This window comes from Chiloscyllium punctatum, chromosome 36 (assembly GCF_047496795.1).
Source record: "Chiloscyllium punctatum isolate Juve2018m chromosome 36, sChiPun1.3, whole genome shotgun sequence".
In the NCBI taxonomy this organism is placed as follows: domain Eukaryota; kingdom Metazoa; phylum Chordata; class Chondrichthyes; order Orectolobiformes; family Hemiscylliidae; genus Chiloscyllium; species Chiloscyllium punctatum.
This window is the reverse complement of record NC_092774.1, coordinates 25160336-25187302: the sequence shown is the minus strand read 5'-3', so window position 1 is coordinate 25187302 and position 26967 is coordinate 25160336. Positions and strand designations below refer to the sequence as shown.

The 26967-nt window shown below is 46.4% G+C and overlaps 2 protein-coding genes across 6 annotated transcripts in view; one reads left to right on the top strand and one right to left on the bottom strand.

Annotated features, from left to right (window-relative positions):
* The window catches only part of LOC140460045 (uncharacterized), a 911064-nt gene that overhangs the window by 363808 nt on the left and 520289 nt on the right, over positions 1 to 26967 (bottom strand). The gene's annotated exons all lie outside the window — the stretch shown is intronic.
* Positions 251 to 25626, top strand: LOC140460280 (uncharacterized). 5 transcript variants are annotated; one of them, XR_011953951.1, is made up of 6 exons: positions 251 to 1080; positions 3584 to 4782; positions 13809 to 14691; positions 15537 to 15629; positions 16892 to 17060; positions 24009 to 25626. XR_011953951.1 is itself a non-coding variant. In XM_072554722.1 (4 exons), exons 2-3 carry the CDS (start codon positions 14214 to 14216, stop codon positions 15584 to 15586), a joined length of 528 nt encoding a protein of 175 aa, XP_072410823.1. In that variant the 5' UTR covers positions 12324 to 12572; positions 13809 to 14213; the 3' UTR covers positions 15587 to 15629; positions 24009 to 25626. The 5 variants fall into 5 exon arrangements, 2 of the variants coding, with proteins under 2 accessions (XP_072410823.1, XP_072410822.1); XR_011953950.1 differs by lacking the exon at positions 16892 to 17060; XM_072554722.1 differs by lacking the exons at positions 251 to 1080; positions 3584 to 4782; positions 16892 to 17060 and adding an exon at positions 12324 to 12572.

The following is a 26967-nucleotide window of genomic DNA, read 5'->3' as shown; positions in this document are numbered from 1 at the left end:
TCCCGGGTATTTGAAGGAATTCATCCTAGACTCTTAAAGAGAAATTAGGGCGTGAAATAAGACCATAAGACACAGGAGTGGAAGTAAGGCCATTCGGCCTATCGAGTCTACTCCGCCATTCAATCATGGCTAATAGGCATTTCAACTCCCCACCCGCGTTCTCCCCGTAATAGTTAATGTATTGGTTTTAATTTCCAAACCTCATTCGTTTCAGGGGTGGTTTTTTTTTAAGATTGGACAAATCCTTTCTTCAAAAAGGGAGACCATTTAACTTAACATATGTAATGGGGAAAATGTTCAAAGCTATTATCAAAGATATTATGACAGAGCACTTGTATAAGTTCAAGGTAATCAGGCAGCGTGAATGTGTTTTTGTCAATGGGAAATAATGTTGTAATAATTTTTTGAAGAACGGCCTGTCCGCACTGCGACTGAGCTGATGAACCTCCAGTGCCCCCAGGGAATGGAATCCCTTCCCTCAGTCCCCACATTTCCCCAAATTCTCCGCAGTTCTGGTGTCCTTTTGGTTCTGTGTTTCCGATGAACAATTGAAACTGTGATCACACTCAGGAAACGTGTACAGTCACTCCCTCCTGCGAATAGTGTAATGTTTCTTCAGTCTGTGTGACTGGTTAAAGCGCTGCCCAAAGTCAGCTCAAGGGGAGAAGACATACAAAAGTTGAGCAGCGAGACAAAATGCAAAACCAACGAAATGTCGAACCACGGAGAAAAAATATTGTGGCTCGACCTCTTTTTTTCCTATTGGCATTTGGACACTTCAAATCTGTTAGCAACACCAGCATCCCGATAGAGTGTACAGCGCATGCTCGCCGGGTGTCAGCAAAAGACTGGGCATGCTCATCGTAGTCCGCACAAAAAGGCGCACGATCTTCTTTTGATTGACCAATAGGGAGTACTGGAGGACCGGAAGGAGTCTAGTCCTCCTGCCAATCAGAGACATCCCATTGTCTGAATGCGGAAGTTGGACCATGAGTTTCTGAAGATGCTGCTGCTCCTGTTTCTCTGAATGAAGATTGAGCTTCACCCCAGACTGCAATCTCCTTCCTCTGTCCAACATCTGTGAGTACGGCACTCTCTTTTCTCACCACCTTTTCCATGTTTTTTTCATTCTGGGGTTCAGTTGTTGACTTGCAGCAACTGAAAGGAGAGGGAGTGAATCGGGGTGGGGACAGACTCTGGAAACGTTGCTCCACGTCTGTGTCGCAATTGGCAAAATAGACAGGCAGGAGGCTGGAAGAACAGAAGAAGCCAGGTAGCATCAGGAGGTGGAGAAGTCGACGTTTCAGGTGTAACCCTTCTTCAGGATTGGGGATGGGTGCAGATAAAGGGTGTTCTGGGGGCAGGGTGGTGAAGTGGGGACAGGTGAAAGGTCTGACCTGGTTGGTGAATGGGAGAAATAAATCTGGTTCGTGACAAGGAGGAGTGGAAATGAGGGGGAGGGGCTGAGAAGGGAGTCGTGGGAGGGGGGGAGGGGGAAGGAAGAGATGGGAAGTGAGGTTATTTGAGACTGGAGAACTTAATGTTGAGTCCGCTGGGCTATAGGCTGCCCAGGCGGAAGTGGAGTCGCAGGTAGATAGGATAGTGAAGAATGTGTTTGCTATGCTTTCCTTCATTGGTCAGAGCATTGTGTACAGGCATTGGGAGATCATGTTGTGGCTGTAACTTGGTAAGGCGACTTTTGGAATAGTGCGTCCAGTTCTGGTCTCCCTGCTTTCGGAAAGAACTTGTGAGACTTTGAGAGGGGTCGGAAAAGATTTGCGAGGATGTTGCTGGACTTGGAGGGTTTGACCTACAGGGAAAGGCTGAGTAGATCCAGGATATTTTTCCTGGAGCATCGGAGGCTGAGGGGCAGCCTTATAGAGGTTTATAACTGGCATGGATAGGGTGAATATCCAAGGTCTTTTCCCCAAGGCAGGAGTGTCCAAAACTATAGGGCATATGTTTAGGTGAGAGGGGAATGATTTAAAAGGGCCCTGAGCGGCAACCTTTTCACGCAGAGGGTTGTGCATGTATGGAATGAGCTGCCAGAGGAAGTGGTGGGGCTGGTACAATTGTATTTAAAATGCATCTGGCGGAGTACATGAATAGGAATGGTTTAGAACCATAAGAGCCACATGCTGGCAAATGGGACTAGATGAATTTCGGATATCTGTTTGGCACAGACGAGTTTGACCAAAGGGTCTGTTTCCGTGCTGTATGACTAATTGTCTTCGGTGAAAGCAGAAGTGTGGTTGTGAAGACTGGAGGCTGGGAGCAGAAGAAGTTACAATGAAATATTTGATTTATGAGAGAGCAACTGAGTGATTGTGGACATTTGGGATTTTGGTGGAAAGTGGGAATTCATTGCACTGTGGGGATCAAGCCCTCACTATCCTGTCATTTCAGCTGGTGGATGAGACTTGGCAGTTCATGCAGGCAGTCAATTCAGATAATATTTTATAAATTCCTGCTTTGGAAATAGAAACAGTCTGAGTCAAGACTGAGATACAGGCAAACTCTGACCTCATACCTTTAATGCATTGTCTGAGCTGAGATGCCACCTTTTGTTGTAAAGCCTTATGTTATCTTGAGAGGGTGCCTTACAGGAAGTTCTGGGATTTACATATTAATGATACCTGCAATCCATTCTAAAAGATGAAAGACTGAACAATCCCGATTTGTTCAATATATCATTTCAGTGGCAGGACACAAATGTCTTTCCATAAATTCTGTGCCTTATGGTCTTATTCTCCACAACCACCTGATGAAGGAGCAGTGCTCCGAACGATTGTTCTTCCAAATAAACCTGTTGGACTATAACCCGCGATTTTTAACTGTGCCCATGTTAGGGTGGATTGATCGTGCTAAATTATGCATAGTGCCCAGGGATGTGCAGGTGAGGGTGGATTGGCCGTGTTATAGTACCCATCGTGCCCAAGTAGGTGCAGGTTTGTGTGGGTTAGGCGTGCTTACTTACACATCGTGTTCAGGGATGTGCAAGGTAGGGTGGATTGGCCAAGGGATATGGGCCAAGTGCTGGCAAATGGGACTAAATTGATTTACAATATCTGGTCAGCATAGACGATTTGGACCAAAAGGTCTGTTACTGTGCGGTATATCTTATTGACTCTGGCTTTCTACTAACGTTTGCCACGTCTCTTCTGTTCAGTTTCTCTCTAGTGTCTGTGTTAATACCTTGATGTATCTGGTTATTCCTCAAGATGCATTCCCGATTCATCCTGAATTGACACATTTTGTTTTGCTTCCCAAAATCAGACCTGCTCACTCTCAGCAGCATCCCACTGTTGTGAAAGATATTAACTTTCAGATGGAGTTATCCAATATATAAGTCTTGACGTTTTTGCTGTTCTGATCTTGAATCAGCACCTTCAGGAGAATTACTTAGAGCAGAGTGAGAACGGGGAGGGGGAGGGGAGAGAGAGAGAGAAACAAAGAGAGGAGGATGTTGCTTTCAATTTTGTGGAATAACAAAAGAAAAAAATGCTCCACAGAAAGTAGAATAGCTTGTTCTGAATTTCTACCCTGCACCGACAGTGTTGACTTTTGTAATTTCTTTTTCCAGAGTATTTGAAGATTCGAAGACAGAAGTTTCAAAATGAACAGATGAAGGCCTTATGCCCGAAATGTTGACTCTCCTGCTCCTTGGATGCTGCCTGACCTGCTGTGCTTTTCCAGCGCCGCACTTTTCAACACTGACTCTCCCGCGTCTGCGGTCCTCACTTTCATGTCAATATCTGACAGTCACTCAATCGATTGGGACAGCCACGATTTTTGATTACAATTCTGTGAGAAGGAGCAAAGCTTTTTGGTTCCTATTTCAGTACATTTTCATGATCAGTGGGACTGGATGAGAGACCCTACTGTTGCTGCGCACTGAGTGTGGAGCCTGAAACTGTTATACGGCCTGGAAAGAGGAATTCACAGCAGTGAGGGGCAGGACACGCATTTGCTTGTGGCTGAAGCTTCGGACATGGAGAAACCGTGGAAGTGTGGTAACTGTGGGAAAGGCTTCCGTACTCCATCTGACCTGGAGATTCATCGGCGCATCCACACTGGGGAGAGGCCGTTCTCCTGTCCCAAGTGCGGGAAGGGCTTTACCCAGGTCTCTGCCCTGCTTAGGCACCAGTGGATCCACACGGGGGAGAGGCCTTTCAGCTGCCCCGAGTGTGGGAAGGCCTTCAGCGATTCATCCTCCCTACTGACCCACCGGCGTGTCCATACGGGAGAGAGGCCCTTCAGTTGTCCCGAGTGCGGGAAGGCCTTCAGCAATTCCTCCACCCTGCTGAGGCACCAGCGGGTCCACACGGGTGAGACCCCCTTCAGCTGCCCCGAGTGCGGGAAGGCCTTCAGCCGTTCCTCCAATTTGCTGACCCACCAGCAGATCCACACAGGGGAGAGGCCCTTCAGCTGTCCTGATTGCGGGAAGGCCTTCAGCTATTTCTACTCCCTGCTGAGGCACCAGCGGGTTCACACGGGGGAGAAGCCCTTCTGCTGTCCTGAGTGCGGGAAGGCCTTCAGCGATTCCTCCTCCCTGCTGACACACCGGCGAGTCCATACGGGGGAGAGGCCCTTTTGCTGTCCCGAGTGCGGGAAGGATTTCACCCGCTCCTCCCACCTCCGGTGCCACCAGCGATTTCACATGCCATCGCAGGGGGACTGACAAAGCGACTGCCGAGTGCCGTGATCGACTGGACTATCAACCCAGTTCTGGAATCTGTTGGGTTTGAATACCACCGTGGCAGATGGCGGAATTGGAATACGGTCAGAATCTAAAGATGAAACCATTTTCTGTGGGGGGGGGGGGAGGGGGGGAGAGAGAAAACCCCAATCTGATTCACTCACACCCTTTTTAGGGAAGGAAACTGCCGTTGTGGGAAAAGATTCACTCAATAGTCCCAGCTGCATCCTTTACCCGGTCTGGCCTACACGTGACTCCAGACTCACAGCAGTCTGTTTCACTCCACACTGCCCCCGTTCCAGGCCCCATGCGTTAAGGCTGTACCAAGGATCCAATTCCAAAGGGACAACTCTGTGCTGACCGATAGTAAAGAAAGTGAGGTGGGGGAAGGGGGAGTGTGTGCACTTTGACCTTGAGCTGTTTAAAAAGCAGCTACTTTCTCTACATCTTTTTGCTGGTGGTAGGGGGGGGATCTGAAGCTGTAACAAAGTTGGGTCACAATAAAGATTACCTGAACTTACTGCTGGGCTCAGACTCTCATTGAAAGCTTTGAGCTCCAGATGGTTTTTTGTTTTAAAGCTGCTCATTTCTTCCAGCCTCCTGCACTAAGTTTCTAATGTCGTGTATCAGATGGAGCAGTGAATGAGTAGCTAGTATCGTTAGAAATTGTAAATTTTGAAGGAGAACAGGTACTGCATCGTTTCATCAACATTGTAAAGGTTACTGGCAGCACTGGGAGGTGTGGGCTGTGTTCACTCGAAACTCTTATCTTTAAAATTGAGAATAGCTAAAATGATGTATTCAGAAACATCATTGAAGTCTAAACGCATTTCAATCTTTTTAAAAGAGCTGCTGAAATCTTTCTGAAAATTGCACTGGAATATGTGCAGTTAGGCCACAGCTCAGGACAGGCTGTACCGCCGCTCCCTCACCACCAGGTGCCTGGAGGAAGAACGCCTCATCTTCCGCCTCGGAACACTTCAACTCCAGGGCATCAATGTGGACTTCAACAGTTTCCTCATTTCCCCTTCCCCCACCTCACCCTAGTTCTAAACTTCCAGCTCAGTAACTGTCCCCTTGACTTGTCCGGACTTGTCCTATCTGCCTATCTCCTTTTCCACCTATCCACTCCACCCTCTCCTCCTTGACCTATCACCTTCATCCCCTCCCCCACTCACCCATTGTACTCTATGCTACTTTCTCCCCACCCCCACCCTCCTCTAGCTTATCTCTCCACGCTTCAGGCTCACTGCCTTTATTCCTGATGAAGGGCTTTTGCCCGAAACGTTGATTTTGAAGCTACTTGGATGCTGCCTGAACTGCTATGCTCTTCCAGCACCACTAATCCAGAAGATGGTTTTCCATGGTTCTATGCTCTTCCAGCACCACTAATCCAGAAGATGGTTTTCCATGGTTCTATGGTTTTCCAGTACCCAACACTCAACATTATTTTAAGGTAATTGGAGGAAGGTTTCAGGGGAGATGTCAGAGTAGGTTCTCTACTCAGATAGTGGTGGCTGTGTGAAATACACTGTCAACAGTGATTGTAGAGTCAGATACATTAGGGACATGTAATGGACTCTTGGATAGGTACATGAAAGTTAGTACAATAAATGGTATGTAGGTCAGTCTGATCTTAGAGTAGGATAAAGGGCCGGTACTGCATCGAGTGCCAAAGGGCCTGTACTGTGCTATATACCTAAATAGAGTCAAAAGTTATGTTTTATCAGCAGTACAGTCAGATCCGAGCAAACAAGGACATGCAGGTCATACCGTGCTTAGACAGAGTGAGGCATAGAGAGTTACAGCTGCACAGGAGGTGCGCAGAGCAACATTAGATTTCACATTGGAGACCTCCATTCAGCAGTCTAATAATAGCAGGAAGAAGCTATTCTTGAACCTGTTGGTACATGTGTTCAAGCTTCTGCATCATCTGCCTGGCAGAAGATGGTGCAGGAGATCATTCCTGGGGTGGGAGGGGTCTTTGAGTTGGTAGCCTTTCCATAACAATGAGAAGTATAGATGGATTTCATGGGTGGGAGGTTTGCTTCCGTGATGGACTGTGCTGTGCACACAACCTTCTGTAGTTTCTTCCGGTCCTGGGCAGAGCAGTTGCAGTAGCAGGGCATAATGCACCCAGATTCAATGCTTTCTGTGGTGCATCTGTAAATGTTGGTGAGTGTCATTATGGACATGCCGAATTTGTTGAGCATCTTGAGGAAGAAAAGGTGTTGTTGTGCCTTCTTGACCGTTGCATGGGTAGGTTTAGATATTTCGCCACTCCTTTCTCATTCTTACTAACTCCTTTACTTGACGCAGTCACAGTCAGTTTCATACCTTGTGCTAATCTCTTTCGAAGGTCTTCTTCAGAGGGATAAAATATTATGAGGGGCAAAGGTAGTGTACGTACATAATATGAAATCTTTCAACTTGAATTCATTTTAAAGAGCAGAACAACGTATTTATGGTAAAAATGGGTAAACTTAACAGGTTTTATGAAGGCTGAGAGTGGGGAGTATGTGGAGGTGCATGTTAAAACAGGACTGAGTCTGCATGGCTTTGACAACAGGAGGTCATGTCTGACAAATCTATTAGGATTCTTTTGAGCAGGTAATGAGTAAGTTAGACAAAGGGAGAGCCAGTAGACGTGAGTGATTTGGATTTCCAGGAGGCTGCGAAGTAAGATAAGAGTCCCTGGTGTAGGAGCAAGTTACTGGCACTGATAGAGGATTGGCTGACTGGCAGAAGGCAGAGTGTTGGCATAAAGGGGTCTTTGGAGTTCCAAAGGGGTCCATGCTGAGAATGCTTGGACAGGCCAGGAGAATGGTCAGAGAAGGGGCAGATGGAATACAAAGTGGTAAAGTCTGAGGTTATGCACTTTGGTGGGAAGACCAAAAATAGAGACTATTTTCAAAATGGGAAAGGCTTCAGAAATGTGAACAAGAAAGGGATTGGGGAATCCCAGCTCAGGATTCTCAGGGGAAGGATTGGACCATTCAGTTGGGGTGGTGTGGAAAGGATCGTACCATTGAGACTTGGGAGGTTGTACCCTTAACGGCTGTAGGGGAATAAAGGATTTTACCATTCAGAGAGGGACGATTGCATCATTCGAAGGTGGAGGATGTGGAAGAGGTAAAGGAAAGGGGAGGATTGTACCATTCACATCACGGGGTATGGATTGTACCATTCACAGGAAGAATTATTTAATTTTATTTTTCAGAATTTCCAAGATACAGGACATAAGACAATTTTACCCACCAGAAATCGACTGAAACTGGGTGCACTAAAAAAATCCAGCAGGAAGATTATCAGTAAAAAGTTCTACTTTCGGTCCTAACAATTATAGTTTTACAGAGTCACACTGCACAGAAACAGACACTTCAGTTCAACTCATCCATGCTGACCAGATGTTCCAATCTGGCCCAGTCCCAAGTTCCAGCATTTGCTCCATAATCCTCTAAATCCGAACTATTCATCTAGACACCTTTTAAATGTTGTAATTGTACCCCCCTCCACCACTACCTCTGGCTGCTCATTCCATACACGCTCTACCTTCTGCGTGAAAACGTTGCCCCTCAGTTCCTTTTTAAATCTTTCACCCTCTCATCTTAAACTTATACCTTCTAGTTTTGGACTCCTCCATCTTGGAGGAAAAGTCCTTGACTATTCGCCCTATCCGTGATTTTCATGATTTTATAAACCTCTCAGGTCACCCCTCAGCCGCCTCCACTCCAGGGAGAACAGCCCCAGGGAGAACAGCCTCAGCCTAGTCAACTTCTCCCTATAGCTCAAATCCTCCAACCCTGGCAACATCCTTGTAAATCTTTTCTGAACCCTTTCAAGTTTCACAACATCCTTCCAAGAGGAAGGATGCCGGAATTGTACACTTATTCCAAAAGTGGCCTCAACATACTCTTGTACAGCCACACCATGACCTCTCAAATCCTATACTCAATACTCTGACCAATAAAGGAAAGTATACCAAACACCTCCTTCATTATCCTATCTACCTGCAACTCCACTTTCAAGGAACTGTGAACCTGCACTCCACGGTTTCTTTGTTCAACAACACTCCCTCGAACCTTACCATTAAGTGTAGATGTGCTGCTCTGATTTGTTTTTCCAAAATGCAGCACCTCGCATTCATCTAAATTAAACTCCATCAGCCACTATTCAGCCCATTGGCACATCTGATCAAGATCCCATTGTAATCTGAGGTCACCTTCCTCATTGTTCGCTACACCTTCAATTTTGGTGTCATCAGCAAACCTACTAACTATACATCCTATGTTCACATCCAAGTCATTTGCATAAAAAATGCAGAAAGTCGTGGACCTAGCATCGATCCTTGTGGCACTCCACTGGTCATAAGCCTCCAGTCTGAAAAACAACTCTCCAACACCACCTTCTACCTTTGAGCCAGTTCTGTATCCAAATGGCTAGTTCTCTCTGTATTCCATAAGATCTAACCTTGTAGCCAGTCTCCCTTGGGGAACCTTGTCGAACATCTTACTGAAGTCCACATAGATCATGTCCATTGCTCTGCCCTCATCAATCTTCTTTGTTACTTCTTCAAATCACTCAATCAAGTTTGTGAGACATGATTTCCCACGTACAAAGCCACGGCGACTATCCTTAATCAGTCCTTGCCTTTCCAAATATGTGTAAATCCGGTCTCTCAGGTTTCACTCCAACAACCTGCCCACCACCGATATCAGGTTCCCTGGCTTTTCATTATCACTTTCTTAAATAGTGGTACCATGTTTACCAACCTCCAGTTTTCCGGCACCTCTCCTGTGACTATCAATGATACAAATATTTCAGCAAGGGGCCCAACAATCACTTCCTGTAGCCTCCCACAGAGTTCTCTGGTACACCTGATCAGGTCCTGCAGATTTATCCACCTTTGTGTTTCAAGACATCCAGCACCACCTCCTCTGTAATATGGACATTTTTAAAGGTGTTATAATCTATTTCCCTACATTCTATATTTTTCATGTCCTTCTCCAGAGTAAACATTGATGCAAAATACTCGTTTAGTATCTCCCCCATCTCCTGTAATTCCATACATTGGTTGCCTTTGCTCATCTTTGAGCCCTATTCTCTCCCTAGTGACCCTTTTGTCCTTAATGTATTTGTAAAAACCCTTTGGATTCTCTTTAACCCTATTTGCCATAGTTATCTCATGTCCAGTTTTTTCCCTCCTGATTTCCCTTTTAAGTATACTCCTACTACCTTTATACTCTTCTAAGGATTCACTCAGTCTATCCTGTCTATATCTGACATATGCTTCCTTCTTTTTCTTTACCAAACACTCAATTTCTCCAGTCATCCAACATTCCCTACACCTACCAGACATTCCTTTCACCCTAATAGGACTGTCTCTGGACTCTCGTTATCTCATTTCTGAAGGCTTCCCATTTTCCAGCCCTCTCTTTACTTGCAAACATTTGCCCCCAAACAGCTTTTGAAAGTTCTTGCCTATTACTGTCAAATGAGACATTCTCCAATTTGGAATTTCAACTTTTAGATCTGGTCTATCCTTTTCCATCACTATTTTAAAATTAATAGAATTATGGTCGCTGGCCCCAAAGTGCACTCAGTTTAATGTGGATAAGTGTGAGGTCATGCATTTTGGTTAAAAAAACAGCAAAGCAACCTGTTATCTAACAGAGGGTTTGGGATGATCTGGTGCCACAAACACCTCAGTCAGCTGTCCTGCCTTATTTCCCAAGAGTAGGTCAAGTTTTGCACCTTCTCCATAGGTATATCCACATACTAAATCAGAAATCTTTCTTAAACACGCTCAACAAATTCCTTTCCATTTAAACCTGTGGCAGTCCTGGTCTATGGTTGGAAAGTTAAATCTCCTACCATAATCATATAAGGGGAAATGAGTTTAAAACTGGTCCCAATCCTCCGGGTGCAGTTTCAGCAATGCTATGTTTGATTGCAGCAACACTTCCTTCCCTTTATGTTCTATTCCTTTAGCGATAAAAGCGAATGCTGCATTCACTTTGTTTATTATCTACTGTATCTGCATGCTAGTTTTCTGTGACTTATTAATGAGGATATCCAGATCCCTCTGCACCAGATCATCCCAAACCCTCTATTAGATAACAGGTTGCTTTGCTTTCTTTTTGACCAAAATGCATGACCTCACATTTATCCACATTAAACTCCATCTGCCACATTTTGTCCTACTCTCCTAACCTATCTAGATCCATTTGAAAAGTTCATGTTTCCTCATTGCAATTTACCATCACGCCTATTTGTGTCATCCACAAATTTGGCAAATGAGCCTTTTATACGTGTATCCAAGTCACTAATGTAGATTGTAAATAGCTGGGGTCCAAGGACCCAACCCTGTGGCACCTGACTTGCCACATCTTGCCACCCAGAAAAAAGAGCCATCAATTCAGACTGTCTGTCTTCTGCCCATTAGCCAGTCACCTATCCAAGCTGATAAATCAGCCCATATCGCATATGATCTAACCTTGTGAATTAACGCTTTGAGTGGCACTTTAGCAAATGCCTTCTGAAAAGCCAGATATATTATATCTACAGGATCATCATTATCCACTTGTTACATCGATGAAGAACTTAGTCAAATCTGATTTGCCCATCATAAAACCATGCTGACTCTGATGGATAGAGTTTTGACTTCTCAAACGTCCTGCTATTGCTTCCTGGATAATTGACTCTAACACCTTCCCAACAACAGATGTTAAACTAACTGGTCTGCAATTTCCCACATATTGCCTGCCTCCCTTTCTGAATACAGGCATTACATTAGCATATTTTCAACCCACTGGAACCATAGGATCCTAAGATATAGGAGCAGAAACTAAGCCATTCAATCATGGCTGAAATGTTTCTCAACTCCATTCTCCCCATAACCTTTGATCACCTTGACAATCAAGAACCTACCTATCTCTGTATGAAATAAACTCAATGAACTTTTCTCATGTCCAGGGAATTTTAGAACATTGTAACTAATGAATCCACAATCTCCACTGCCACTTCCTTTAATACCCTCGGATGTAGGCCATCAGGCCCAGGGGAGTTGTTTGCCCTCAATCCTAATAGTGTACCTATCGACGTTGATTTGACTTTGACTTGCTCGTTCCAATCCGAATGGTATTGCTGTCCTCCAACGTGAAAACTGAGGAAAAGTATTGATTTAGCAGCTCTGTCATTTCAGTGTTCCCCTTATTAACTCACCTGCTTCACCTTCCAAGGAACCAACATTTACTTTAGCGACTCTGTTCCCTTTGGCACAACAATAGAAGCTTTTGATTTTTTATACTCGGCTTCTTTTGTAATTTACCTTCCCTATTTCTATTCATTTTTTAAAACCCCTTTGTTTGTGTCTGGAAGTTTCCCGATGTTTCAGCCTTCCAAAGGTCTGGAGTAACATTCCTGAACAGGCTGAACATTAAAAAGAAAACCACATTCACATTTAAATGAAACCCACCTTTCAGGGGCTGGGGGCGGGGAAAACCAACCCCCATTGTCCCCTATTGGTTGGAGGACTCCCCAACCACGCCCCCTCAGATGGTGACGACAATGTTTGGACCACGCCCCCTATGTGTTGGCGCATGTGCAGTGTAGGTCCCGCGGCCGGACAGAGACAGTGTTACTGAGTGTGGGAGAGGAACGGCGCCGGCGGCTGAAGGAACAAGAACAGGAGCCGCTGGAAAAGCTGAGCAGGTCCGGCAGCTCGTGTCGGGAGAAATGTGAGGACGGGTTTCGGGTCCCGGTGATCCTCCTTCAGAACAGGACCAGGTTTCAGAAACATCCCGGGGAGGTCGCCAGGCCCGAGCGCCAAGACCTGGCTCCTGCCCCCGGGGAGAGGAGACAGTGAGACAGGGTAGGATTGGGAACCGCGGGAGGAGGGAGACTGGGGAGTTTATAAACTCCTAGGGGGAGGACTGAGGCCTCCAATAGAAGCCCCACAGGCCCCAGTGTTTACTTCACCGGCGAAGGAGCTCTCGGGTTGCCCGGGCAACCGGCCGCCATCTTTGTGAGGGTCAGGCGCATGTTGTCTTGGGACGGGGTTGTTGGATTGTTGTATAATATTGATCTCTCTGTACTTTTAATCTTGAATATTTTTAAAATGTACACTGGCTTCAATTTATGAATTCTAAGTACAGAAGCAAACTATAAACATCTCCTAACATGGATCCCAACATGTGCATAGGAGCCAAGACTGTCTCAAGATTTACTGAGGTGCTGAATCAATAGCTCTTTCTCTTTTGATTAATGAAGGTGGTGCCCAGCAGATTCCTGCTCACAGCCTGTTCTGTCAGCCTTTATGGGAGAGATAGGATAGCAAAACATCTCTATGACTCTATAATTGCAGAGATTAGCTTTACAACCTTTCTTAAACCAGGCTGCAATGTTTGCAGTTCTCTAGTCTTCTGGCACCTCCTCCAAGTCCATGGAAGACTGATAAATTATGGCTTCCACAATTTCTGTCGTCCCTTCCTTCAAGATTGTTGGATGCATTTCATCAGTGCCTTGTCAAACTTTTAAGTACCAAATGCTTATCGAAGACTTCTTTCATTTTGATTATTTTGTGTTAATTTTGGACTCTTGGGAGGTCATGTTGCGGCTGTACAGAACATTGGTTTGGCCATTGTTGGAATATTGCGTGCAATTCTGGTCTCCTTCCAACGAAACGATTTTGTGAAACTTGAAAGGGTTCAGAAATGATTTACAAGGATGTCGCTAGGGTTGGAGGATTTGAGCTATAGGGAGAGGCTGAACAGACTGGAGCTGTTTTCCCTGGAGCATTGGAGCCTGAGGGGTACCCTTATAGAGGTTTGCAAATTTATGAGGGGCATGTATAGGATAAATAGACAAAGTCTTTTCCCTGGGTTCGGGTCTGTTTCCATGCTGTACATCTCTATGACTCTGGTTGCATCTGTAAGATCCTGAATTAGCACCTTGAGGAGAATTAGTGGAGTGAGAACAGAGGGGGAGAGAGAGTGGGATGATGCTTTCAATTTTGTGGAATAACAAAAGAAAAGTATATTCCACAGAATTGTTTGTTCAGAGTTGTTACCCTGCACTGAGTGTGATGACTTTTGTAATCTCTTTTTAGAGTATTTGAAGATTTGAAGACGGAAATTTCAAAATCGACAGATGAAGGCCTTATGCCCGAAGCATTGACTCTTCTGCTCCTCGGATGCTGCCTGACCTACAGTGCTTTTCCAGCGTCACACTTTTGAAGTCTTGACTCTCCAGCATCTGCAGTCCTCACTTTCACATCAATGTCTGACAGTGACACTGGGACATCGGGACTGCAACGAATTTTGACTGTGATTCTGTGAGGAGCAAAGCGTTTGCTTCCTGCTCGAGTACATTTTCAGAATCAGTGGGACTGGATGAGAGACCCTACGTTGCAGCGCAGTGAGTGTGGAGCCTGAAACAGTTCTTCGGCCTGGAAAGAGGAATTCACGGCAGGGTGGGGCTGTACCCACGTTTGTGTGCGGCTGAAGCTTCGGCCATGGAGAAACCTGAGGAATCCCGTCCCATGAAGAAACCGTGGAAGTGTGGCTACTGTGGGAAAGGCTTCTGTGCCCCGTCTGCTCTGGAGACTCATCGGCGCAGTCACACCGGGGAGAGGCCCTTCAGCTGTCCCGAGTGCAGGAAGGGCTTTATCCAGGCATCCACCCTGCTGACCCACCGGCGGGTCCACACGGGGGAGAGGCCTTTCAGCTGCCCTCAGTGTGGGAAGGTCTTCAGCAATTCCTTCGCCCTGCTGAGGCACCAGCGAATCCACAAGGGGGAGAGGCCACTCTCCTGCCCCGAGTGCGGGAAGGCCTTCAGTGATTCCTCTCACCTGCTGACCCATCGGCGGGTCCACACAGGGGTGAGGCCCTTCAGCTGCTGTGAATGCAGGAAGACCTTTACCCAGGCCTCTGCCCTGCTGATCCACCAGCGGCTCCACACAGAGGAGCGGCCCTTCAGCTGCCCAGAGTGCGGTAAAGGCTTCAGCGATTCCTCCACCCTGCAGACCCACCAGCGGGTCCACACGGGGGAGAGGCCCTTCAGCTGCTGTGAATGCGGGAAGTGCTTTGCCCGGGCCTCCAACCTCCAGACCCACCAGCGGATCCACACGGGGGAGAGGCCCTTTAGTTGTCCCGAGTGCAGGAAGTGCTTTACCCAGGCCACCACACTTCAGAAACACCAGCAGGTCCACATAGGGGAGAGGCCCTTCAGTTGTCCCGGGTGCAGTAAGGTGTTCACCTGCTCATCCCACCTGCGGAGGCACCAGCAAGTTCACGTACCATAGCAGAGGCATTGAAGGAGTGACGGCTGAGTGCCATTATTGACTGGAGTATTAACCCAGTTCTGGGGCCTCCCGGGTTCGAATCCTGCCGTGGCAGATGGTGAAATTGGAATTCAGTCAGTAATCTGGAGTTCCAAGTCTAACGATGAAGCCAATTTTGGGGGGGAGTTGGGGGGGGTGGTGGTGTTGGGGTGAGAAAACCCCATCTGATTCACTCACGCCATTTTTCGGCAAGGAAACTGCCGTTGTGGGAAAGGATTCACTCAGTCGTCCCAGCTGCATCTTTTACCCTGTCTGGCCTATGGTTGACTCCACACTGCACCCATGCCCCCCCCGCCGCGCCCCCCCGCCCCCTTTCTCCCCCCCCCCCCCCCCCACTGGGCCCCTCCCATTCCCTTTTTGCTGGGGGGGAATCTGAAGCTGTCACAAAGTTGGGTCACAATAAAGGGTTACCTGAACTTCCCGCCATGCTCAGACTCTCATTGAAGGCTTTGAGCTTCAAATGGTTTTTGTTTTAAACCTGTTGATTTCTTTCAGCCTCCTGCACTAAGTTTCCAATGTCGTGTATCAGATGGAACAGTGAATGAGTAGCTCGTATCGTTGGAAATTGCAGATATTTCAGGGGTGCAGGTACTGTGTCGTTTTATGGACATTGTAAAGTTTCCTGGCAGCACCAGGAGGTGGGGGCTGTGTTCATTCGAAATGATGGGCAGTTGCTGGTGTTGGACTGAGGTGGAGAAAGTTAAAATCGACACCACTCCAGGTTAGAGTCCCAACAGATTTATTTGGAAGCGCTAGCTTTCGGAGCGCTGCTCCTTCATCGGGTAGGTGTTGAGCAGGATCATAAGACATAGAATTTATCGCAAAACATTACAGTGTCATGCAGTTGATCAGATTTCCTGAACAAGTCCAGTTGCAATTCAGTCTTTCATCTTTTCGAATGGGTTGCAGGTTTCGGTTCATTAACATGGATATCCCAGAACTACTTTTAAGTCACATTCTCCCGATGACTTAAGATTTTGTAAAAATAGGTGACATCTCAGCTCAGACAAAAGAAGAAAGGTGTGAGGTTCAAGTCTGTCTGTATCCCAGTCCTGAGTCACACATGTTCTATTTCCAAAGTAGGAATTTATAAAATATTACATAGATTGACTGCCTGCAGATTGTATTTTGCTCAAAAAGCACAATGTATCTGCAAATGCAAATTCACTGCATAGGTTTGTGTGTGTGTGTGTGTGTACGTGTGTGCGCGCATGAGAGAGAGAGAGAGAGATGGAGTGTTTGCATGTGCATGTTTGATAAAGTGTGTCGATGCAGTGGAGTATAAGCCTGTGAGAGGGTGTGTGCATGGATTTGAGTGTGAGAGGTGTGTGTGAGAGAGGGTCTGTGTGACTGGGTGTGTATGTGTGGGAGTGAGAGACAGTGTTAAGTGTAGTGTGGTCACCCAAGGTCCCGGTTGAGACCGTCCTCATGGGTTCCAAGCTTGGCTATCGGCCTCTGCTTGGCCAGTAGAAACAATTCAGCAGTTACTGGGTGACATGGTGGCTCAGTGGTTAGCAGTGCTGCCTCGCAGCACCAGGGATCCGGGTTCGATTCCCACCTCAGGCAACTGTCTATGTGGAGTTGGCACATTCTCCTCATGGGTTTCCTCCGGGTGCTCCAGTTTCTTCCCACAATCCAAAAGATGTGCAGGTCATGCTAAATTCACATAGTGTTGGGTGCATTAGTCAGGGGTAAATTTAAGGTAGGGGAACAGGTCTGGGTGGGTTACTCTTTGGAGGGTCAATGTGAACATTTTGGGCCAAAGGGCCTGTTTCCATACTGTAGAGAATCTAATCTAATCTACACACACATTGGAGAGGGCAGGGTGAGACTTGTCTTTCACTTTGCAGAAGGTGGGAGGTCCTGGATGCTGTGATTCAGCGTAAACACATGCTGGAAGACCTTTGGCTCAGAGAGATGGAGTTGGAAGCCAGGCTGCAGACACGTCACTGGGAAAGTTAACCGGACACTTTATTCCAGGAGATGGTCATTCCCCTCTGGACAGATCCTTCTGATTAGGTCAGTGGACAGGGTCAGAAGGGTGTGAGTGTGAATCACACAGGAAAAGGGGATCTGAGATTGGGAGGCAGGGGGAGGAGCTAACTGGCTGAGTGGTGGGGGGAGCGCTGGGGGTAAGGGCAGAATATTGACAGGTGATTGTCGTCTTTCTCTGAAGTTAGCAGCAGGAGGCCAGATGGCGTCGGTGTCTGTCTGGCACCAGGTTCAGGAACCGACGTGCTCAGGACAGGAGAAGTGGGAAAGGGAGGCTGCAGTGGGTGTGGTCCACAAATCTCAGGAGGGCAGAGCCTTTGCTGAGGGCGCATGAGAAATCAGAAGCTAAAAAGATAAAACAGAACATCAAAGCTCTGGGTGGCATGGTGGCACAGTGGTCAGTACTGCTGCCTCACAGTGCTGGGTTTGATTCCAGCCTCAGGCGACTTTGGCACATTGTCCCCCTTGTGTCTGCGTGGGCTCCTCCCACAGTCCAAAGATCTGCAGTTTAGGGTGGATCAGCTGTGCTGAAGTGTCCAAGGATATGCATTTTCAGGTGCGTAAGCCATAGGGAACTGCAGGGCTGTATGGTAAGTGGGTTGGTCTGGTGGGATGCTATTTGGAAAGTCAGTGTGAGATAAATGGGCTGAATGACCTGCAGGGATTATGTGATTCTACTGCTTTAGCCATTTGTATATTGAGAAATGATTACTGTGGTCCTGGGGAAGGTGGGATTTGTAGTGTCACTGCCCTCTGTCCATTCTCTTTCTGTCCCTCTGTCCATTTTCTCTCTTGACACCCACCCTCAGCTCCTCCTCCCCCCCCCCCCAACCATTCTCTTTCCCCACCACCTATTATTTCTCGTGCCTCCATCCCTCTTTGATCGCTGTATCAAGTCCTTCTAAGAAGAGAGAGACAGATGGTGATGACTCTACCTGGGAGATGGGGGTGCACGAGAAATGGCTGATCTTTAACATTGAGAATAGCTACTCAGAAACAACATTAAAGCATGTTCAATTCTATTTTTAAAAAAGCTGCAGGCATCTTTCTGAAACTTGCGTTGAAATATGTGCAATTTGGACACAGTTGAGGACAGGCTGTAAGGGGTGAGTTGCCTATTCTAATATTGTCAAATTGGTTCTATGTAGAAATAGAGTCATGGAGCATGGAATGAAACAGTTTGGTCTGTGCCGACCAGACATCCTAATTTATTCTATTCCTATTTGCCAACACTTGGCCCAAACCCCTTTAAACTTTCCTCTTCGTACACCCATTCAGATGCCTTTTAAAAGTTGTAATTGTACCAGCCTCCACTCCGGCAGCTCATTCAATACATTTACCATCCTCTGCGTGAAACGAGTTACCCCTTAGGTCCGTTTTAAACCGTTCCCCACTCACCCTAAACTAATGTCCTCTCGTTCTGGCATTTCTTGAGGCAAATTAAATGTCACACGTTTTTTCTAATCCTTTGGTGCCTCATCTTTCCCCACTCAACCTAAACCTATGCCCTCCAGTTTGTGGCTCCCCTAACCGAGGGAAAAGAAATACACAAGTTGAGCAGCCAGCCAAAATGCAAAAGGAATGCAATGTCGAGCCGAGGGGGGTGGGGGGAAGGAGATTGTAATTCAACTTTTTTTTTCCCTCCGATTGGCATTTGGAGACTTCAAATCTGATCGTAACGTAAGCATTTCTGAAGAGCGTAATGCGCATGCCCCTCGGTGTCATCAAGCACTGCGCATGTCCGCTGGTGTCAGCGGAAGACTGCATGCTCCTGGTTGTACGCACAAACGACTCATGACCTACTTTTGATGGACCAATAGGGAACTCGGGAGGACCGGAAGGAATCTTGTCCTCCTGCCAATCAGAGCACCAGTATTGTCTGAATGCGGGAGTTGGACAATGAGCTTCTGAAGTAGCACTTGCTGCTGCTCCTGTCTCTCTGAATAAAGACTGAGCTTTACCCCAAACTGCAACTTTCTTCCTCTGTCCAACAACTGTGAGTACAGCACTCTCTTTTCTCGCCATCTGTTCCACTTTTTTTTCCATTCTGGCGTTCAATTGTTGACTTCCAACAACTGAAAGGAAAGGGAGTGAATTCAGGGTGGGGACAGAGTGTAGAAATATTGGTCGACAGTGTGGTGCTGGAAAAGCATAGCAGGTCAGACAGCATCCAAGGACCAGGAGAGTCGACGTTTTGGACACCAGCCGTTTATCAGGAATGTTATGTGGATGTACAAAGAGGTTTCAGTGTCTTTCTGCACCAGTCAATACCCGTTATCAGACAGGTGCACTAAGCAGTCAGCAGGGCAAGTGGTGTTTTAGCAAGGGGAATTGAGTTCAGAAATGGGGTGGGGCCTTCCTGTGGCTAGGGGGTCATTGAATATATTCAAAGCTGAGCTCATCTGATTTTTGAACAACTATGAAGTGGATGGTTATGAGGGAACAGAAAAACTGGTTAAGATCAGTTACAGAATCGTACAGCACAGAAACAGATACTTGATTTCATGCTGACTATATTCATAAACTAAACTAGTCCTACCTTGTTTGGCCTATATATCTCTGAACCTTTCCTATTCATAAGAGCAGAAATTAAGCCATTCAGCCCACTGGGTCTGCCCATACCATTCAATCACGGCTGAGAAGTGTCTCAGCCCCATTCTCCTGTTTTCTCCCTGTAACCCTTGATCCCCTTGATACTCAAGAACTGTTTCTGTCTCAGTGTTAAATATCCTCAGTTACCTGGCGTCCACAGCCTTCTGTGACAATGAATTCCATCAGTTCACCACTCTCTGGCTAAAGAAATTTCTCCTAATCTCCGTTCTGAAAGGTCTTCCCTTTACTCTAAGGCTGTGCCCTTGGCTGCTAGTCTCTCCTTCCAATGGAAACATCTTCCCAACATCAACTCTGTCCAGGCCATTGAGTATTCTGTTTGTTTCAATTCGATTCCCCTGAGTGTGGCCCTGTTAATCAGCATGAACCAGACCCTTTGGGATGAGGTACAGGAGGGATTAGGTTCAACAAAGTGAGAATGGAGGGAGTGTGTGGGATGGAGATTTTGAACTTCCAGGGAATAAGAATTAGAGAGTTCGCGATAAATTAGAATTGATTGATTGGATGGGGCAATGGGCCAGGGAGTGGCAGATGGAGATTAATTTAGGGAAATGTGATGTTTGCATTTCGGTAAGGCAATCCAGGCAGGACAGTTAAGGGAGTATTTCAGAACAAAGAGACCTTGGAGTGCAGGTTCATTGTTCCTTGAAAGTGCAGTCTCAGGTAGCCAGAATAGTGAAGAAGGCATTTTGTATGCTTTCCTTTATTAGTCAGAGCATTGAGTATCGGAGTTGGGAGGTCATGTTGTGGCTGTACAGGACATTGGTGAGGCCATTTTTAAAATACTGCATTCAATTCTGGTCTTCCTGCTACAGGAAAGATGGTGTGAAACTTTGAAAGGGGTCAGAAAAGACTTGAAAGGCTGTTGTCAGAGTTGGAGGGTTTGATCTACAGAGAGAGGCTGAATCGGTCAGGGATATTTTCCTGGAGCATCGGACGCTCCGGGATGACCTTATAAATATTTATAAGGGGCATGGATAGGGTGAATGCAAAAGTAGAGAGCATATGTTTGAGGTGAGAGGGGAATGATTTAAAAGGGACATGAAGGGCAACTTGTTTCACGCAGAAGGTGGTGCATGTATTGAATGAGCTGTCATAGGAAGGGGTGGAGCCTGATACAATTACAGCATTTAAAAGGCATCTGGATGGGTACAAGAATAGGAAGCGTTTAGAGGGATATGGGCCAAATGCTGGTAAATGGGACTAGATTAAGTTAGGATATCTGGGCGGCACATACGAGTTGGACTGAAGGGTCTGTTTCTGTGCTGTATGACTCTCTGGGTCTTTGGTGAAACCAGAAGTGTCATTGTGCAGACTGGACTTTCAGAGCAGCCTTCAAAGATGTTTTGTCCTTACTGGGAGCAGAAGAAGTTACAATGAAATCTTTCATTTATGAGACAGCACCTGAGTGAGTGAGTACATCTGAGATTTTGGTGGAAAATGGGATTTCATTGCACTGTGGGGATGAAACCCTACCCTATCCAGTCATTTCTGCTGGTGGGTGAGACCAGACCTCAAGATTAGTTGGAGTAGATTTAGGATAGAGATGAGGAAGAACTGCTTTTCCCAGAGAATAGTGAATCTATGTAATTCTCTGCCCAGGGACGCAGTAGAGGCAGCTTAATTAAGTATATTCAAGACACAGTTAGATGGGTTTTTGCATGGTAAAGGTATTAAGGGTAGTTGGGACAATGCAGGGAGGAGAAGCTGAGACAATGGAGAGATCATTCATTAAATGAATGGCAAAGCAGACTCGACGGGCCAAATGACCTACTCCTGCTTCTATTACTATGAAACTCTAACCCTGCATTTCCCATGGCTAACCCACCTAACCTGCACATCTCTGGACACTATGGGCAATTTAGCATGGCCAATCCGGATCAAGGCCAGTGAGCAATACAGTGATGTGAAAATGAACATCCGAGAACGACAGAAAGACATGGAGAGTAAATGTACCAGCAATCAAAAGTGGATTCGAAAGATCATAAAAATTGAAACTAAAAATGGTATGTCTGAATGTGTGCTGCATTGCAGCAAAAGCGAATGAATTGACTGCACACATTAAAGGGAATAATTAAAATATGGGACTCCTTACAGAGATATGGCTCCAGAATGACAAGAATTGGATCCTCAATATTGAGGAGGTGATCAAATGGAAAGTAAGATCAAGGTAGAGGGTTAGCACAGGTAATCAAAGCACCGATCACAGGGTAATCTGGTGTCCGCTCCAATTTCAGGTCCTGGTTTCTCACCCCTTCTGGATTTCTGCTGATGCTTTGACCCCTTTTTTTTTACACCTTCTGGAACAAGAAGTCAACCCAGACCCACAATCTCCCAGCCTGTTAATCATCCAGACATGAAGTGTAGTCATAGCAGGGAATAAAACAAGAAATGTGAACCAAAATTAGAAATAATTAGGTGCTTGTGTTTAATATTGTTCAATAGGAAGTAAACCAGAAATACTACTCTCCCAGGATTCCTTCAGTGCCTTATTTGAGGAATTCTCTCACCCTTCCATCGAGCTATTAGTACCCACTATGATTTACAACAATATTTATACCAACAGAAAAAAACGTATCTGTTCTCAAATTGACATAGAGATATACAGCATGGAAACTGACTTTTTTTCTCTCTCATGCACACATGCACAAGTCCATGGGGGTGAATTTGTGTTTGCAGAAGGATATTTGCATATGCATTCTATTTTCCTCAAAAAATGCACAATCTGCAGGCAGTTAATATATGTAATATTTTGTAAATTCCACATTGGAAATAGAACCAGTCTGACTCTAGACTGGGATACAGACCGATTCTGACCTCACACCTTTAATGCATTGTTTGAGCTGAGGTGTCTCCTTTTGTTATAAAGCCTTAGTTATCCTGAGAAGGTGCCTTACAGGAAGTTCTGGGATTTACATATTAATGATATCTGCAATCCATTGTAAAAGATGAAAGACTTAACGATCTGGGTTTGTTCAATATATCATTTCAATGCCAGGACACTGTAATGCTTTTCCAGAAATTGTGTCTTATGATCTTACACTCCACAACCACCTGATGAAGGAGCAGTGCTCCAAATGCTAGTGCTTCCAAATAAACCCGTTGGATGATAACCTGGTGTTGTGTGATTTTTAACTTTGTCCAGGTAAGGTGTGATTGGCCAGGCCAAATTACCCACAGTGCCCAGGGATGTGCAGGTTAGATGTATTCGTCAAGGGGTAAATGTAGAGCAATAGGAGTATGGGTGTGGTGAGGTTGCCATTCGGAGGTTGGTGTGAACTTGTTAGAACAGTGAGGGTTCTCTGAAGAGAAGGGATTTTTGTTAACTGTTCAGGAAGGGGGGGAGGGGGGAAGCAGTGGGTGGAGTGCAGGGGGAGGAAATTTGTTCACTTGTAGCAACTGGAGTGAACCCAGGTAGGGAGCAGACTCTGCAAACTCAGATATGTGTCTTAATTACCCAGGTAAGAAGGGTTGGAAGGATAGGGTGTTGCTGTTTTCCCTAGTGCGTCAGAATGTGAGGGGTAATCTGATAGACTCTCTTAAAATCACGAGGGGCATGGATTGGGTAAATAGACGAGGTCTTTTTCTTGGGATGGGGAGTCCAGAACTAGAGGGTAATAGATTTAAGGTGGGGGCAGGGGGAGGGAGACTGCAAAGAGACCTAAGGGGCCACATTTTCACGCAGAGGATGGTGCATGTATGGAATGAGCTGCCAAAGGAAGTGGTGAAGGCTGGTACAATGACAACATTTAAAAGTCATCAGCATGAGGGTATGAAAAGAAAGGGTTCAAAGGGATACGGACAAAGCGCTGGCAAATGGGACGAGATTAATTTTGGATATCTGGTTGGGCACTGAAGAATTTGACTGAAGTGTCTGTTTCTGTGCTGTACATCTCGATGACTCTGGCTTTCCATGAATGTTTGTCATGTCTGTTTGTTCAGTCTCTCTGGTGGTGGTGTCAATGCCTTGATGGCTCATTTTGCTTTCCCCCCCACTTCCTGGGAATGTGAACCATTTTGTCTGATGGTTCTTCAAGAACCTGCATTGCAGGTTCACCCTGAATTGACATTTTTTGGCTTCCCAAAATCAGACCTGCTCACCCTCAGCAATATCCCAGTGTTGTGAAAGATATTAAATTTCAGGTGGAGTTATCCAAAACTGAGATGTCAGTCTTGACATTTTTGCTTTTCTGCCCCTATAAGATCCTGAATCAACACCTTCAGGAGAATGAGTTAGAGCGGAGGGCGGGAGAGAGTTAGTGTGGGATAGTGCTTTCAATTTTGTGGAATAACAACACAAACAAATTGCTTGTTCTGAATTTTTATTCTGGACTGACAGTAATGAATTTTGTAATCTCTTGACAGAGTATTTGAAGATCTGAAGACGGAAGTTTCAAAATCAACAGATGAAGGACTTATGCCCAAAATGTCGACTCTCCTGCTCCTCAGGTGCTGCCTGACCTGCTGTGCTTTTCCAGCATCGCACTTTTCGATACTGACTCTGCAGCGTCTGCAGTTCTCACTTTGACGTCAATGTCTGACAGTCACTCAATCCATCGGGACCACAACAATTTTTGAATGATTGTGAGAAGGAGCAAAGTGTTTTGGTTCCTGTTTCAGTCCGTTTTCAGCATCAGTGGGACTGGATGAGAGACCCTACTGTTGGAGTGCACTGAGTGTGGAGCCTGAAACAGTTATAAGGCCTGGGAAGAGGAATTCACGGAGGGGAGGAGCTCTACACGTGTTGTGTGCGGCTGAAGCTTCGGCCATGGAGAAACCTGAGGAATCCTGCCCCATGGAGAAACCGTGGAAGTGTGGTGACTGTGGGAAAGACTTCCGTTTCCCATCTGCTCTGGAGATTCATCGCCGCAGTCACACCAGGGAGAGGCCATTCCCCTGCACAGTGTGTGGGAAGGCCTTCAGCAATTCCTCCGACCTGTTGAGGAACCGGCGGGTCCACACCAGGGAGAGGCCCTTCAGCTGCCCCGAGTGTTGGAAGGCATTCAGCAATTGCTCTGACTTGTTGAGGCACTGGTGGGTCCACACGGGGGAGCGGCCCTTCAGGTGCTCCGCATGCGGGAAGGGCTTTAGCCAGGCCTCCACCCTGTTGGCCCACCGGCAGGTCCACACTGGGGAGAGTCTGTTCCTCTGCACCGAGTGCGGGAAGGGCTTCAGCAATTCCTTCGCCCTGCTGACCCACCAGCGGGTCCACACGGGGGAGAGGCCATTCAGCTGCCCTGAGTGCGAGAAGGGCTTTACCCAGGTCTCTGACCTGCTGAGACACCAGCGGGTCCACACAGGGGAGAGACCATTCACCTGCTATCAGTGCGGGAAGAGTTTTAACCGCTCCTCCCACCTGCAGAGACACCAGAGAGTTCACATGCCATCGCAGGGGGTTTAAAGCAGCGACGGCTGAGTGCCTTTATCGACTGGACTATCAACCCAGTTCCAGGAGCTGCCAAGGCAGATGGTGGAATTGGAATTCGGTTAGAAATCTGGAGTTCAGAATCTAACAACGAAACAATTGTCAGGGAGGGGAGGGGAAACCCCCATCTGATTCACTCACAACCTTTTTGGGGAAGGAAACTGCTGTTGTGGGAACGGATTCACTCACTCGTCCCAGTGCATCCTTTACCCGGGCTGGCCTACACGTGACTCCAGACCCACAGCAGTCTGGTTGACTATTCTGCACTCCTTCTTCCCTACCCCCCCCCCGACCACACACACCCCAACTCCAGCCGATGAGGTGGGAGAAACCTACTTGGAGACAAGGTATGTGTTCAAATTGGTGCATGAGGCAATACTACTTCTAGTTTATGGCTATACCAAGGATCCAATTCCAAAAGGACAACACGGTGCTGACAAATAGTAAAGAACGTGTGTGTGCTTTGACTTTGAGCTGTTTTATAAAAAAAAGATACTTTTTCTACACCTTTTTGCTGGGGGGATCTGAAGCTGTAACAAAGTTGGGTTGCAATAAACATTACCTAAACTTACTGCCGGGCTCAGACTCTCATTGAAAGCTTTGAGCTCCAACAGGTTTTTGTTTAAAAGCTGCTCATTTCTTTCAGCCTCCTGCCCCAAGTTTCCAATGTCATGTATCAGATGGAGCAGTGAATGAGTAGCGAGTATCATGAGAAATTGTAATTTTTTTAGGAATGCAGGCACTGCGTTGTTTTATCAGCATTGTAAAGTTTCGTGGCGGAAGTGTGGGCTGTGTTCACCAGAAAAGTTGTGGAGGTGTCAGTGTTTGGACTGGTGTGCACAAAGTTAAAATCTCACAACACCAGGTTATAGTCCAACAGGTTTATTTGGAAGCACTAGCTTTCAGAGCGCTGCTCCTTCATCAGGTAGCTGTGGAGCAGGATCAGAAGACACAGATTTTATAGCAAAAGATCACAGTGTCATGCAACTGATAGGATATATTGAACAAACCTTGATTGCTGTTAAGTCTTCCATCTTTTAGAATGGTTTGCAGGTTTATGTTCATTAATATGTAAATCCCAGAACTACTTTTAATTCATGTTCTCAAGATGACTTAAGGTTTTATAAAAATAGGTGACATCTCAGCTCAGACAATGCATGAAAGGTGAGAAGTTCGGTCTGTCTGTATCCCAATCTTGAATCAGACTGGTTCTATTTCCAAAGTATGAGTTGATAAAATATTACATGGATTGATTGCCTCCATTAACTGCCTGCCGATTTTTCCACAAAAAGCACACTGAATCTATCTGCAAATATAATACTGCAAATGCAAATTCATCCCATGGACTTGTATGTATGTGCGTGCATGAGAGAGTAGTGAGTGTGTGTTTTTGCATGTGTGATGGAGTATGAGGGTATCTGCAGTGGTGGATTTGTGTGTGTCTGAGAGAGACCATGTGTATGAGAGAGGGTCTGCGTGAGTGTGAGAGTGTGTAGGGTGTTAGGGGGTCACCCAAGGTTCTCCTCGTGGGTTCTGAACTTGACCATCAACCTCTGCTCAGCCACTGGAAACAGTTAAGCAGTGACACAACACACAGCGGAGAGGACAGAGTGGCACTTGTCTTACAGAAGGTAAACACACGCTGGAGGACCTTCGGTTCAGATTCAGCTAGAGGCCAGGCTGCAGACACGGTGGTGGTGGGTGGGGGGAATCTTAACCGGACACTTTATGCTGGGAGACAATCATTTCCCTCAGGACAGCCTTCTGATTGGGTCAGGGATTGTCTCCGTTCTCTGCAGTTCCCAGCTGGAGGCCAGATGATATTGGTGGCTGTCTGGTGCCAGGATTCAGGAACCGATAAGAAGAGGGAGAGAGAATGGATGGTGATGACTCTACCCG